Below are 12,442 nucleotides of genomic sequence, written 5' to 3'. Positions count from 1 at the left end.
TTATTAGGTCAATGATGTCGAAAGATTTGAAATTTGGTTTTTAAATATTTTAAGTGGTATAGATTATATTCAACGGTGTTGATCGTCGATTTAGAAACTCCATTATCGAAAATAAATGGATGACAATAGAGTCCGTTTGTTACCGACAACATTCCAGCTTAACTCTTATTATCATAACATATTAGAATTTTCAAAAATAAGAAAAAGAATAACTCAAAAAGTGTGTTGCAGTTCATGTTGGCAACTTATCTTTTCCCAATTAAAATTAAAAGGAAAATAGAAAAAGAGGTTGGAGTGAAATAAGGATTTATCACAAGACCAAGTCTACAAGGGGAGCATGAAGGCCACTCAATCAAATTAATACTTCTGATTGGCTGAGAACATGGACCGGGTCCATCAAACAACAATCTCCATCAATTCTTTCCACGTTTCTCTATCCTCCCCCCACACCACATAAATCCAAAATTCTAGGACAACCAATCAAAACATTTAAAAACTTCATTGACCACTAGTACAAGTCAAACCAATCAATGAACACTCATTGACCATTTCCTTTTCCTATTCTATGTAACATATACTAAAAAGTTAAAATTTTGCTATTTAACTCCTCAAATTTCTAATTTTGTCCCCTTAAGAATGATAAGTAATGTTCTTCAATTAATGCTTTAGGGCTATTTGATTTTGGAGACATTTTTTTTTATATTTTATCTAACCAAGCGTAGTAGCTAAGGAGATTGCCATGAGCGAAGATGGCAACGAAATCCAGAAACATCACTATGACTCCGTTCAAGAATGTTACCCGTGCCGGGAACAACATGGTCATCTGCTACTCCCCGACGATGATCACCACCAGCGGGATATGGCAGGGCGTCAATCCGTTAGAATTTGCGCTCCCGCTCTTCATCCTGCAGACGGTCGTCATCGTCCTCACCACCCGCCTCCTCGTGCTCTTTCTCAAGCCTTTCCGCCAGCCCCGCGTCATCGCCGAGATCGTTGTACGTAATTCGCTCCCTTTCTGCTATCTACTTTTCATTTCTTGAACGCATAGAGTTTACAGTCCGGTGACGATACTGCTATAGATCTAAGAATTAGAAAGTAGATAGTAAATACTATTTCTCTACTATGAGCATGTCATTATGCATGTTTTGTAACCTTTTCTTTTGGTACAGTCTGGCATAATCTTGGGGCCGTCGGTGATGGGTAGGGCGCAAAAATGGGGCGAGAATGTGTTCCCCCAGAGAAGCCTTCTGACGCTCGAGACGGTGGCGCACCTCGGCTTGCTGTACTTCTTGTTCTTGGTCGGCGTGGAGATGGACGTGGTGATAATTCGGCGGTCGGGGAAGAAAGCATTGGTGATCGCGGCGGCGGGGATGGCACTGCCGTTCTGCATCGGCACCGCCACCTCCTTCGTCTTCCGCCACCACATCGCGAAGAACGTGCACCAGGCCTCATTCCTGCTCTTCCTCGGCGTCGCGCTCTCCGTCACCGCCTTCCCCGTGCTCGCGCGCATCCTCGCCGAGATCAAGCTGCTCAACTCCGAGCTGGGCCGCCTAGCCATGTCGTCCGCCATCGTCAACGACATGTGCGCGTGGATCCTCCTCGCCCTCTCGATCGCCGTCTCCGAGACGCACGCCAGCGTGCTCTCCTCCCTCTGGGTCCTCCTCGCCGGCGTGGTCTTTGTCCTCCTCTGCTTCTACGCCGTCCGCCCCGCCATGTGGTGGCTCACGCGCCGCATCCCCGAAGGCGAAGGGGTCAGCGACTTCCATGTCTGCCTCATCCTCACCGGAGTCATGCTCTCCGGGATCGCCACCGACGCCATAGGCATCCACGCCATCTTCGGAGCGTTTGTTTACGGCCTCGTGATACCGAACGGCCCCTTAGGGGTTGCGCTGATTGAGAAGTTGGAAGATTTTGTGACCGGGCTTCTGCTGCCGCTCTTTTTCGCCATCAGCGGGCTCCGGACGGATGTCGGAAAGATCCAAGACTCCATCACCGTCGGGCTTCTCATCCTCGTCTTCGTTCTCGCGAGCGTCGGAAAGATCATGGGCACCATTTTGATCGCCGCGTTCTACACAATGCCCTTCCGCGAGGGGCTTGCGCTTGGATTCTTGATGAACACTAGAGGCCTCGTCGAGATGATCATACTCAACATTGGAAGGGATAAAGAGGTATTATCTATCAAACACTCCATAACTGTTGAATATAAAAATTTGGTATCAGAGCAGAGTGTTCTGTGTTCGACTTTTATTGTAATGATAAAACTCTCTCCTCCAGGTGCTGGACGATGAGTCGTTTGCGGTGCTGGTTATCGTTTCGACGTTGATGACGGCGCTGGTGACGCCGGTGGTGACCGCCGTGCACCACCCGGTCCGCCGCCTCCTGGGCTACAAGCGTCGAAACCTGCAGCGCTCCAAGCCCGACGCCGAGCTCCGCATGCTCGTCTGCGTCCACACCACCCGCAACGTCCCCTCCATCATCTCGCTCCTCGACCTCTCCAACCCGACCAAGCGCTCCCCGATCTTCGTCTACGCCCTCCACCTCGTCGAGCTCACGGGCCGAGCCTCGAACATGCTCGTCGTCCACAATACCGCCGTCAAGCATCACCGTCGCCCCTCCTCCAAATCTTCTGCTGCAGGCTCGCACGCCCAGAACGACCACATCTTCGCCGCCTTCGAGAGCTACGAGCAGCACGCCGGCGGCGTCTCCATACAGACGCTCACCACAGTCTCTCCCTACTCGACGATGCACGAGGATGTCTGCCTTCTCGCCGAGGACAAACACGTGACGCTCATCGTCCTCCCGTTCCACAAACAGCAGACTGTCGACGGCGGCATGGAGGCGATCAACCCGGCCATCCGCACCCTCAACGAGAACATCCTCTCGTCATCGCCTTGCTCGGTCGGCGTCCTCGTCGATCGCGGCCTCAGCGCCTCCGCGTCGCGCCTCACCGCCACGCACCACGTGGCATTGCTCTTCTTCGGCGGTCCCGACGACCGCGAGGCGCTGGCCTTCGCATGGCGGATGGTCGAGAACCCGGTGGTGTCCCTCACGGTGGTGCGCTTCCTCCCGCCCGACGAGCAGGCCGCCGCCCGCGACTCGCGCGTGATCACCATCGTCACCGACGGCAGCCACGAGCGCCAGCTCGACGACGAGTACGTCAACGAGTTCAGGGTGAAGAACGTGGGCAACGACTCCGTGACGTACGTCGAGAAGGTGGTGGGGAACAGCGAGGAGACGGTGACGGCCATCCGGAACATGGAGAGCATCCACGACTTGTACATAGTGGGGAGGGGGCAGGGGGAGGCCGGGGGGGCGATGACGGCGGGGCTGACGGAGTGGACCGAGTGCCCGGAGCTGGGGCCGATCGGGGACTTGTTGGCGTCGTCGGACTTCGCGATGATGGTGTCGGTGTTGGTGGTGCAGCAGTACATGAGGGATCCGGTGGCGGGGGCGGGCGGCGGAGAGGGGGGAGTCGTCGGCGGGGGGCCAGACATGAGCTCCGGAGAGCAAGTGCAGCAGTACTTGAATAATGCTAACCAAAGGCTGTCAGTGGTGGCCGGAACGCATAAAGGGCCGCCGGCAGCTTTCAATGTTGGCTGGAATGGAAGATAGAAGAAAGAATATTTATAATTATTAGAAAGTATTAGAAGCTGTGGTACGTAGGCTTCAGCATTATCAACTAGAATTAGAAAAACTGAAGCATTGCTATTAATCACTTCCCCTTTTACGTTGAATTAATTAATGTTGTTAAGATAATTTTCTTTGATAGCGTTGTATTTGATATTCGAGAGCAGTAAATTTTAGGTCTCTGAAATAAACTGGTGCTGTTCCAGCCATTTTTCTAAAACAAGCTTGTTCCTTCCTAAGTGGAAATAAGTTTAATTAAAGTCTAAATTTAATTTTAATTATAGTATTAAATCATTTATATCTGAACTTATATCTGCTTTTGGAATAAACAGTTTTTACTTATACCTGAACCAAACACAGCCTAAAAAGTATACTATAGCCGTCCATTATATATAATTTTTTTCAAAAAAATTCGTAAATAAAATATACTATATTATCAAATCACATAGCAGTCAGAACTTTCGTAGCATGTGAGTAATATCTGACAACTTATTCCGGTAGTATTGCCTTTAGTGAGAATGATACGCACCGGAGAAAATTTGATCAAAGATCTAAAACCCTCAATGAGGATTGAGAGAAATATATATTTTTCGACTACCCAAAAAATCGATCTGAGTGAACAAGCCTTTTTGAATAGAGACAGAAATATATGTGAAATAAAAAGAAACAAATTTGATCAGATCGAGAACTATGTATGCCCTCAGTGATAATTGACAAGTAAGGAACAAAGAGGTGATAATAGAAGGGAATATATGTTACAAAATGATGAATATGAGAGAATCAAACTTACAATATTCTCTTGGAAAGAAGCTTAAGGATGGCTCTGATACTATGCTATCAAAACCTATTTAGTGGAAAACGATTCAATACAATGTGAACACTACAAGAAAAAGTTTGTCGCATCTGATGCAGGTAAATTTTATTTTATTTTTTCTAAGGAAATATCTTTATTGCATCATATACGATTCGGTATAATCTGAACACTATTTATCATAAATTTCATTCCTTTGTTTCTAAAGAGAAAGTATGACGCCCCGACTTCTCAGGGGGTCACCCATCCTAGAACTACTCCCGTTCCAACACGCTTAACTCTCTTAACCTCTTGGGCCTTGCCACCACCCAAAATGCTTAAACCGGGTTAAGAGTTTAGCCATATTATATCTCATATATATGACTATCTGGGGTCTCACAATCTCCCCTCCTTTAAGCCCTGACGTCCTCGTCAGGCTCAGACTCACAAGTACCAGGCGATGTGAGACTCATCTCGCTAGCCCGTCATCCAGACCCTGGCTCAGCCGAGAGTCATCTCACACTTCCGGCTGGTAATTGGCTCTGATACCATCTATGACGCCCCGACTTCCCAGGGGGTCACCCATCCTAGGATTACTCCCGTCCCAACACGCTTAACTCTCTTAACCTCTTGGGCCTTGCCACAACCCAAAATGCTTAAGCCGGGTTAAGAGTTTAGCCATATTATATCTCATATATATGACTATCTGGGGTCTCACAGAAAGTGTGTCGCATCTTATGCGAGTAAATTTTATTCTTTTTTTTTTTTCTAAAGAAAAATCTTTATTGCATTGATGCGGCCACACTGCAAGAAGCATCATAATCCGTACTTTTAATTCACACGCTTTTTACAGCATCTGGTGCCAAGCATCGCATTAGCATATCCCACGCATGCAATTGTGATTTTCTTTTTTATATTTATGTGTACATTAATAATAGTCAAAATTATATTTATATAAGTTAGTTTTGTACATGTGAGTGTCAATATATATAATTTGAATTAATATATATCTATCTCCGTTGAACATTTGAATTTGAAAAGCAAAGCTTTCCTTTGGTTTTACATTTTTTTTTTCATTTTTATTTGTATTCCATTATTTTAGACTCAAATTTTTTGTACAATTACATGCACCAATAAATAAGAATTCTTAGTTCTTGTTACTGATTAGTAATTCACAAATTCATGTAGAAAGTACAATTTTAAATTTATTTTTTCATTAACTTTTTTTAAAAATAAACATATAATATATATATAATAATTTTGTATTTATGCGAGTGTGATAGGTAAATAATACCAAAAAGCAATTACAGGAAATAAAAAATTTCAAGTAACAAAAACAATATTTAAAGTAATGGAAATACAAATATTTTAAAAATTCTCGGGAAAGTCCATATGAATACGCAAATTAAAATTTACCCCAGATAGAAAAAATCGCATTTTTAAAAATTCTTTATTTGATGAACGGCTCATAATACACTAATTTATTAGTCCCCAACGAATCCACCTGTGATCTCACTCCATCGTACGGTCTATATTAATCCAATTACCCCCTTCTCATTCCCCGTTCCATACCCTTCGTTCTCTCTCTCTCTCTCTCTCTCTCTCTCTCTCTTTTCCACTCTCGTGCTCTCCTCGAAGCCTCCAAATGGCGGGAGCTCGCGAGCCCTAGGTTTTCCGAAACCCTAGATCCGAATCCTCCTCCTCCTCCTCTGCGCCATGGATTCCGAGGGCGGCGGAAGCGGCGGCGGCGGCGGAGGCGGAGCCGTGAAGGACCTCGCGACGCCGTCTAAGTTCGTGGCCGCGTTCTTCCTCGGCGGGCTCGTGCTCGGGGCGTCGCTCCTCGCCGTGCAGGTCGGGATCTCGCTCCCGCCCTCGCTGCAGCTGCCGCCGCCGCTCTGGGGGGGCCGGCGGCGGCGGCGGCGGCGCCCCGTGCGAGTGTACATGGACGGGTGCTTCGACATGATGCACTACGGGCACTGCAACGCGCTGCGCCAGGCGCGGGCGCTCGGGGACGAGCTCGTCGTCGGGGTCGTCAGCGACGACGAGATCACGGCCAACAAGGGCCCCCCCGTGACCCCGCTCCACGAAAGGTCGATCCCCGTATCGAATACTTTGATTGGGAATTCCTGTTGATCTTCGTTTCTATAATGATTAGATCTAGGATGTGTTTTCATTTTATTGCTTGTTTTATTGATCCCTCTCTGCTCCTTTATTTTTTCTATTTCTATTTTTTTAGCAATATTTCTATTCCAATTTTTACGTTGTTGTGATAATTTTGGAATACTTTGCATGCCATGAAAGGTAGCTCTTGAATCTTATTGTATCTTTGTGTTTCTGGATAGTAAGTAGCATGAATAGATCCATGAGTATATGTTTCCCTTTCCACTAACTTAAAAAAAAGTTTCCTTGTTTCCCCCAAATTTATACTATATATTCAATTTAAATATAGCATTTATTTTGTTTAATCTTGTTACGCTAGATATGACCGGTAAATTTCTTTGCAGATCATGTTTCTCGCCCACTACCAAGCTCTAAAACTCTAAAGTTGTCTTATGCGGGAGCAAGTTGCACTGATAGTTCTCTTTGAACATGTATTTTTGTCTTAAAGTTCCTTATTATACTAGATCTTAGTTTTGGAGCTCAATGTGTATTTGTAATTCTTTGCAATTAAGAATCAGTGGGATCTAATATTGACTAATATTGTTTTTGTAGCTCAATTTTCGATTTTTAGTTCTTCTGGATATTGTAGGTTTTGCCTCAACCAAAATACGTAATTGCATACGGGACCCTGTACTTTTGCAAGAGGGATGTTCAGTACTGATTCTTATAGTACTGTTCAGAATACCAATCCCCAAGCATTGGATGATATTGTGTAATCTTGGCACCCTCTTTCTTTCTTAATTTTTGGGCTCTTCCTCTGGAAGGGGGAGTGAAAACATGAATTGAAAAATGAGGCATCTTCATGAATTTGTCCACGTGCATGGCGTTCTTCTGTACATCAACTATTAAACTGAAACCGCATATGACCCTTTCCCCTCCATATATAATTGTTCCAACTGATTTCCCAATTATTTGCTCACAGAATGATCATGGTAGCGGCTGTAAAATGGGTGGATGAAGTCATTCCAGATGCTCCTTATGCCATAACTGAGGAGTTTATGAATAAGCTGTTCAATAAGTATAATATTGATTATATTATTCATGGGGATGATCCTTGTCTACTCCCTGATGGTACTGATGCATATGCCCTTGCCAAGAAGGCTGGCCGTTATAAGCAGATTAAAAGAACTGAAGGAGTGTCAAGCACAGACATAGTTGGTACTGATTCTATTCTTCTTTTCCCTGATTTTATCCATCTATTTTTGGAAGTTTGTGTTCCTGCGAAATTTGACCTGATTAAATGGAGTACAACATATCTTGTATTTGGGATGGATAATCAAGAAAGTTTGGTGTTAGTCTGCCTGCTTAATCTAGGTTTAAAATTTTGCTTGGCTAATATACTGGATTTACAATGACATGTTTTTGTGATTTTAAATTTTTTCTGGGTTTGCACCTTTTCCAGAAGCATTAACATGCAGGTTAACATTCTAGTTGCTTTTTGAATAATATCTTGTGCCTCTGTGTGTAGATTACTTTAGGTAGTATTTTTCCTTCTTAAATATAAAACTTCGACTTGTTCAGGGCATGCAGATGCTTTTAATTTATCGCATGCATTTCTGACATTCTAATCGCTTTAAAAATTACCGTATGGGACTGTACTGTGGGCTGTGACTACCGCTTTTGGCATCAAGAATTCAGCTTTTCGACTTTTCAAGATTCTTCTCTGTTTCTTCCTCTAATTCGAGAATGCTTAGATAAATATACTTTGTTGCTCAATAGGTCGCATGCTTCTTTGTGTAAGGGAGAGATCTACTGGTGATAGTCATAATCATTCTTCTTTGCAAAGGCAGTTTAGCCACGGTCATGGTCAGAAGGTTGATGATGGTGGATCTGCAAGTGGAACTCGTATATCCCATTTTCTGCCTACGTCTCGACGAATAGTGCAGTTCTCTAATGGGAAGGTATGTTAATACTTCTTATAGTTCCATGCCGGTCATATGCTCTGGTCTGTGTGTTTTGAAACTTTGTATTTTTCCATGTTGAAACTTCTTTTTGTTCTGTGACTATCACAAGAATGCTCTAAGGGAAATGTATGTTGAAACTTCTTTTTGTTCATCCAGGGTCCTGGTCCAGATGCTCGCATTATTTACATAGATGGTGCATTTGATCTGTTCCATGCTGGACATGTGGAGGTCTCTCTCTCTCTCTCTCTCTCTATCTCTCTCTCTCTCTCTCTCACCCGCGCGTGGGCGTGCGCACGCACAAGGTGGTGTCAATTTCATATTGAAGATGGCTTGTTCATAAGTGTACCTGTTTATTTCTTGCCACTAGTCAGACAGTTGAACAAGTGTCTCATTATGTATCCTACCATCAACTGCTTTGAATATACTTATTATACACTCTGTTGAAAAGCTCATAAGAGTTTTAGAGGGACTTTCTATTCATTTATGCCATTCATATTGTTTATTGCTCATATCAATGGGATTTATCTGTAACCCTCTTTACTCTTGTAAGCTGCTCATCCAACTGAGATCCATTTAGGCGTTATCTTTTTTATATGAAAGTGACTAATCATATTGCTTTATACTTCATAAAAAAATAGACAATCATGAGGAAACAGCCAAATGCGTTAGGCTTTGAGCTATCGCTTATTTGTGATGCTTCACAAAGCTATTTTACGAATTAAAATGTCCGACCTTTTTGTGCAGAATATTGTTGCTTCTCTGTTGTAACTTATTGATATTGTGTTACAGATATTGCGGAAGGCTCGAGAACTGGGAGATTTTTTACTTGTGGGCATTCATACTGATCAGACTGTGAGGTAATATATTGTTATTTCTACTCGTCCAAAATGTGTCGCATGCTTTGGTTCTGCCTTTTATGCTCTTGCACTGTCAGCTACATAAGTTACAGATGACAATCATGTGAGATATCATAGCAGATGGAGTGACTGCCCCTTCCGGAATCATCATAATGTACAATTTTATTTGCTATAATATCCTTAATAGTGCTCAATGAAATTCCTCTTTATTGTTTTCTGTTGCTTTCTGCCTAGACCGCTTCTCTGGGTGTCTCATTGTTCTTCTCTTTCTAATTTAAAATTTTTTGCAGTACACACATAATAAATATTGCTTTGCCATGTACAGTGCTACTCGAGGAGCCCACCGCCCAATCATGAATCTTCATGAGAGAAGCTTGAGTGTGTTGGCTTGCCGTTATGTAGATGAAGTTATTATTGGTGCCCCATGGGAGGTCTCTAAAGATATGGTTAGTTCTTTTTGACAATTCTGGGTTGTACATTTTGTTGATTAATTTTTGTTAGACCTGATCTCTTACTTGCTGTTAAATGGTATGCTTCATTTCAATTCAATTTGGATTTTGCATGAATTTGCTCGTTTTCTATTTTATTGCTGCAACCAGAGTATTGATATTCTGAATATTCTGACTCATGAATGTGGTTTTTTACAGATTACTACGTTTAACATCTCTTTGGTTGTTCACGGAACAATTGCAGAAAATATGGACTTTCTCAAGGTAATTGTCATAAATTTTGAGGTTGCAGTCCTCTTCATATTGTCATAAATCTGAATAGCATACGGATCACTTTTCAGGAGGAATCAAATCCATATGCAGTTCCAATTGCTATGGGTATCTATCGGCAACTAGAAAGCTCTTTAGACATCACAACTAGTACAATAATTAGGAGGATTGTTGCAAATCACGAGGCATATCAGGTATATCCTAATAAGATTCCTATACCACTAGTAATCTACAAGCCTCAAAATTTTCCATATTATCGTCTTGTTTCAACATTATTTTCCACTTGCATTAGAGTATCAAAAGATCTACACTATTATCACGCCATCATCCTCGATATTAATCTTTCATTATCATTCAGCATTCTACGGTTGATGACAATCACTTTCTAGCATATGATCTTAATACTACTACAAAAATAAATGATTACTACAAATGTTTACTTATACCAGTTGTCGCCGGTCAAATTCAATGTTACTTGGGTAACCTCTGTTAAGGTGTAATTTATTACCGTCGTACGCAGCAGCTTCAATAATAGGACACGTATTTCTTCAAAACCTAAATTTAATCAGATATTCATTGTTTCGCATGTGTTTCTGTTTTCAGAAACGGAACGAGAAGAAGGAAGCGAGCGAGAGGAAGTACTACGAGGGCAAGACTTACATGTCTGGAGACTGACTCTGCGGAAGCGGAAACCTCGCAATTTTAACATAAGAGTTATCTTGAGTTTTTTCTTTAAATCATTTCGAGTCTGCATAGAAGCTAATGATAATGCTTTTCGAGTATTAACAGGCGAGAGCTCATTATATTATTATATTTATATTCATGATCTTAGGGTTTTTGGAACCTATTATTGAGTTCCTCCTTTTTTTTTCCCCCTTCTTTTTCACTTATTCCTTCTATCTATTTTTGTTACTGCTGTTATTACTAGCCGAGGTTTTTGTACTTGTAATTTTGTTTTGTTTTTGGACAGTATCCTTTTATAATCTAATTTTGGTGTGATCTGTGGCTGATCAGTAACTTTACATGGTTTATAATCAGTATCGTTGTACCAGGACTTTTAAAGCAAAAGCATGTGATTGTTTGAGGTAATCTCCGAAAACGGGAATGCATAGATGATTCTTATGCTCTCAACTAAGTCATCTATCACCATTAAATTCAACAATATAAAGTAGGCACTACTGCAGATCATTGTTAGTTAATTCGTGAATTATTCGCGAATTTTTAAAGAAACGAATTAAACGGTCTTATTCAAATTTTTTTGAAAATTTTGAAAAAAAACATGTTTTTTTAGTAAATAATATTTATTCGTGAATAATTCGCTTGCCGAATTATTCGGCCAAAAAGACGCGCGATCGCGGTCGCGGGCCTCGCAAGCGCGAGTTCGCCCCACCCCCTCCCAAAAAAAAAATTTATTGGATCAAAAAAGTTTAATCGTTTATGAACTATCTTAATCTTTTATTTGCTTAATTATTTATCTATTGAAAAACTTCAAAAATATCTGGTTTCATATTTTTTTTACTTTAGTACCCTATAGTTTGAAGTGTATTAAATTAGTACCATATGGTTTCACACTTTCTCACTTTAGTATCCTATGGTTTAAAGTGTATCAAGTTAGTACTCTATGGTTTCATTTTTGTATCAAGTTAGTACCCTGTGGTTTTAATTTTCTCTTTTTATTATCTATTTCAGGGTGTTTTTTTCGTTAAATTGGTGATAAAGTTAAAATTAAAGGGTACTAAAATAAATATTCGATAAACCTAGATAGGGTATCTAAAGTTTTTTTGTATATAATTTAACAAAATATTAAACCACATGGTACTAAAGTGAGAAAGTGCGAAACCACATGGTACTAACTTGATACACTTTAAACTACAAGGTGCTAAAGTGAGAAAGTGCGAAACCACAAGGGTACTAACTTGATACACTTTAAATAACATGGTACTAAAGTTAGGAAGTGCAAAACCACGGGGGCTATTTGAAGTTTTCCCTTTATTTATTTTGAGGCATAATATAGTTTGTTATTTTTTTACTAAATTAGCTTAGTTTTGTAGCTCTTTATTCTTATATTCTTAAAAATATGAATATTTATGCTAATAGTATAAATTTTGAGAGAAAAACAATTTAATTTAGGGAAAACTTCATAAACCCCCCCCCTGTGGTTTCGTGCATTCTCACTTTGCTACCCTGTGGTTTAAAACGTATCAATTTACCCCCCTGTAGTTTCATTTTTATCTTTTCAGAAGCTTTTTCGTTAATATTTCGTTAAATTATATACAAAAACTTCAGATAACCATCTATATTTATCGAATAGTCACTTTAGTATCCTTTAATTTTAACTTTATCACTGATTTTAAAAAATAATAATAATAAAATTGATAACAAAAA

The 12,442-nt window shown here is 41.3% G+C and overlaps 2 protein-coding genes across 4 annotated transcripts; both read left to right on the top strand.

Moving 5' to 3' along the window:
* On the top strand, nucleotides 750–3,768 carry LOC109728347 (cation/H(+) antiporter 15). The gene is made up of 3 exons (XM_020258734.1): nucleotides 750–995; nucleotides 1,170–2,168; nucleotides 2,275–3,768. The coding sequence occupies exons 1-3, from the start codon at nucleotides 750–752 to the stop codon at nucleotides 3,610–3,612; spliced, it is 2,583 nt and encodes an 860-aa protein (XP_020114323.1). The 3' UTR covers nucleotides 3,613–3,768.
* On the top strand, nucleotides 5,987–11,021 carry LOC109728128 (ethanolamine-phosphate cytidylyltransferase-like). 3 transcript variants are annotated; one of them, XM_020258456.1, is made up of 10 exons: nucleotides 5,989–6,507; nucleotides 7,500–7,735; nucleotides 8,297–8,478; nucleotides 8,638–8,709; nucleotides 9,271–9,338; nucleotides 9,664–9,784; nucleotides 9,986–10,051; nucleotides 10,129–10,251; nucleotides 10,507–10,551; nucleotides 10,661–11,021. In XM_020258456.1, the coding sequence occupies exons 1-10, from the start codon at nucleotides 6,134–6,136 to the stop codon at nucleotides 10,730–10,732; spliced, it is 1,359 nt and encodes a 452-aa protein (XP_020114045.1). In that variant the 5' UTR covers nucleotides 5,989–6,133; the 3' UTR covers nucleotides 10,733–11,021. The 3 variants fall into 3 exon arrangements, with proteins under 3 accessions (XP_020114047.1, XP_020114045.1, XP_020114046.1); XM_020258457.1 differs by lacking the exon at nucleotides 10,507–10,551 and having other exon boundaries at nucleotides 5,993–6,507; XM_020258458.1 differs by lacking the exons at nucleotides 10,129–10,251; nucleotides 10,507–10,551 and having other exon boundaries at nucleotides 5,987–6,507.

The sequence above is a fragment of the Ananas comosus genome, linkage group 23, assembly GCF_001540865.1.
Source record: "Ananas comosus cultivar F153 linkage group 23, ASM154086v1, whole genome shotgun sequence".
In the NCBI taxonomy this organism is placed as follows: domain Eukaryota; kingdom Viridiplantae; phylum Streptophyta; class Magnoliopsida; order Poales; family Bromeliaceae; genus Ananas; species Ananas comosus.
Note: the sequence above shows the minus strand (reverse complement) of the source record. Positions and strands in the feature narration are given on the sequence as shown.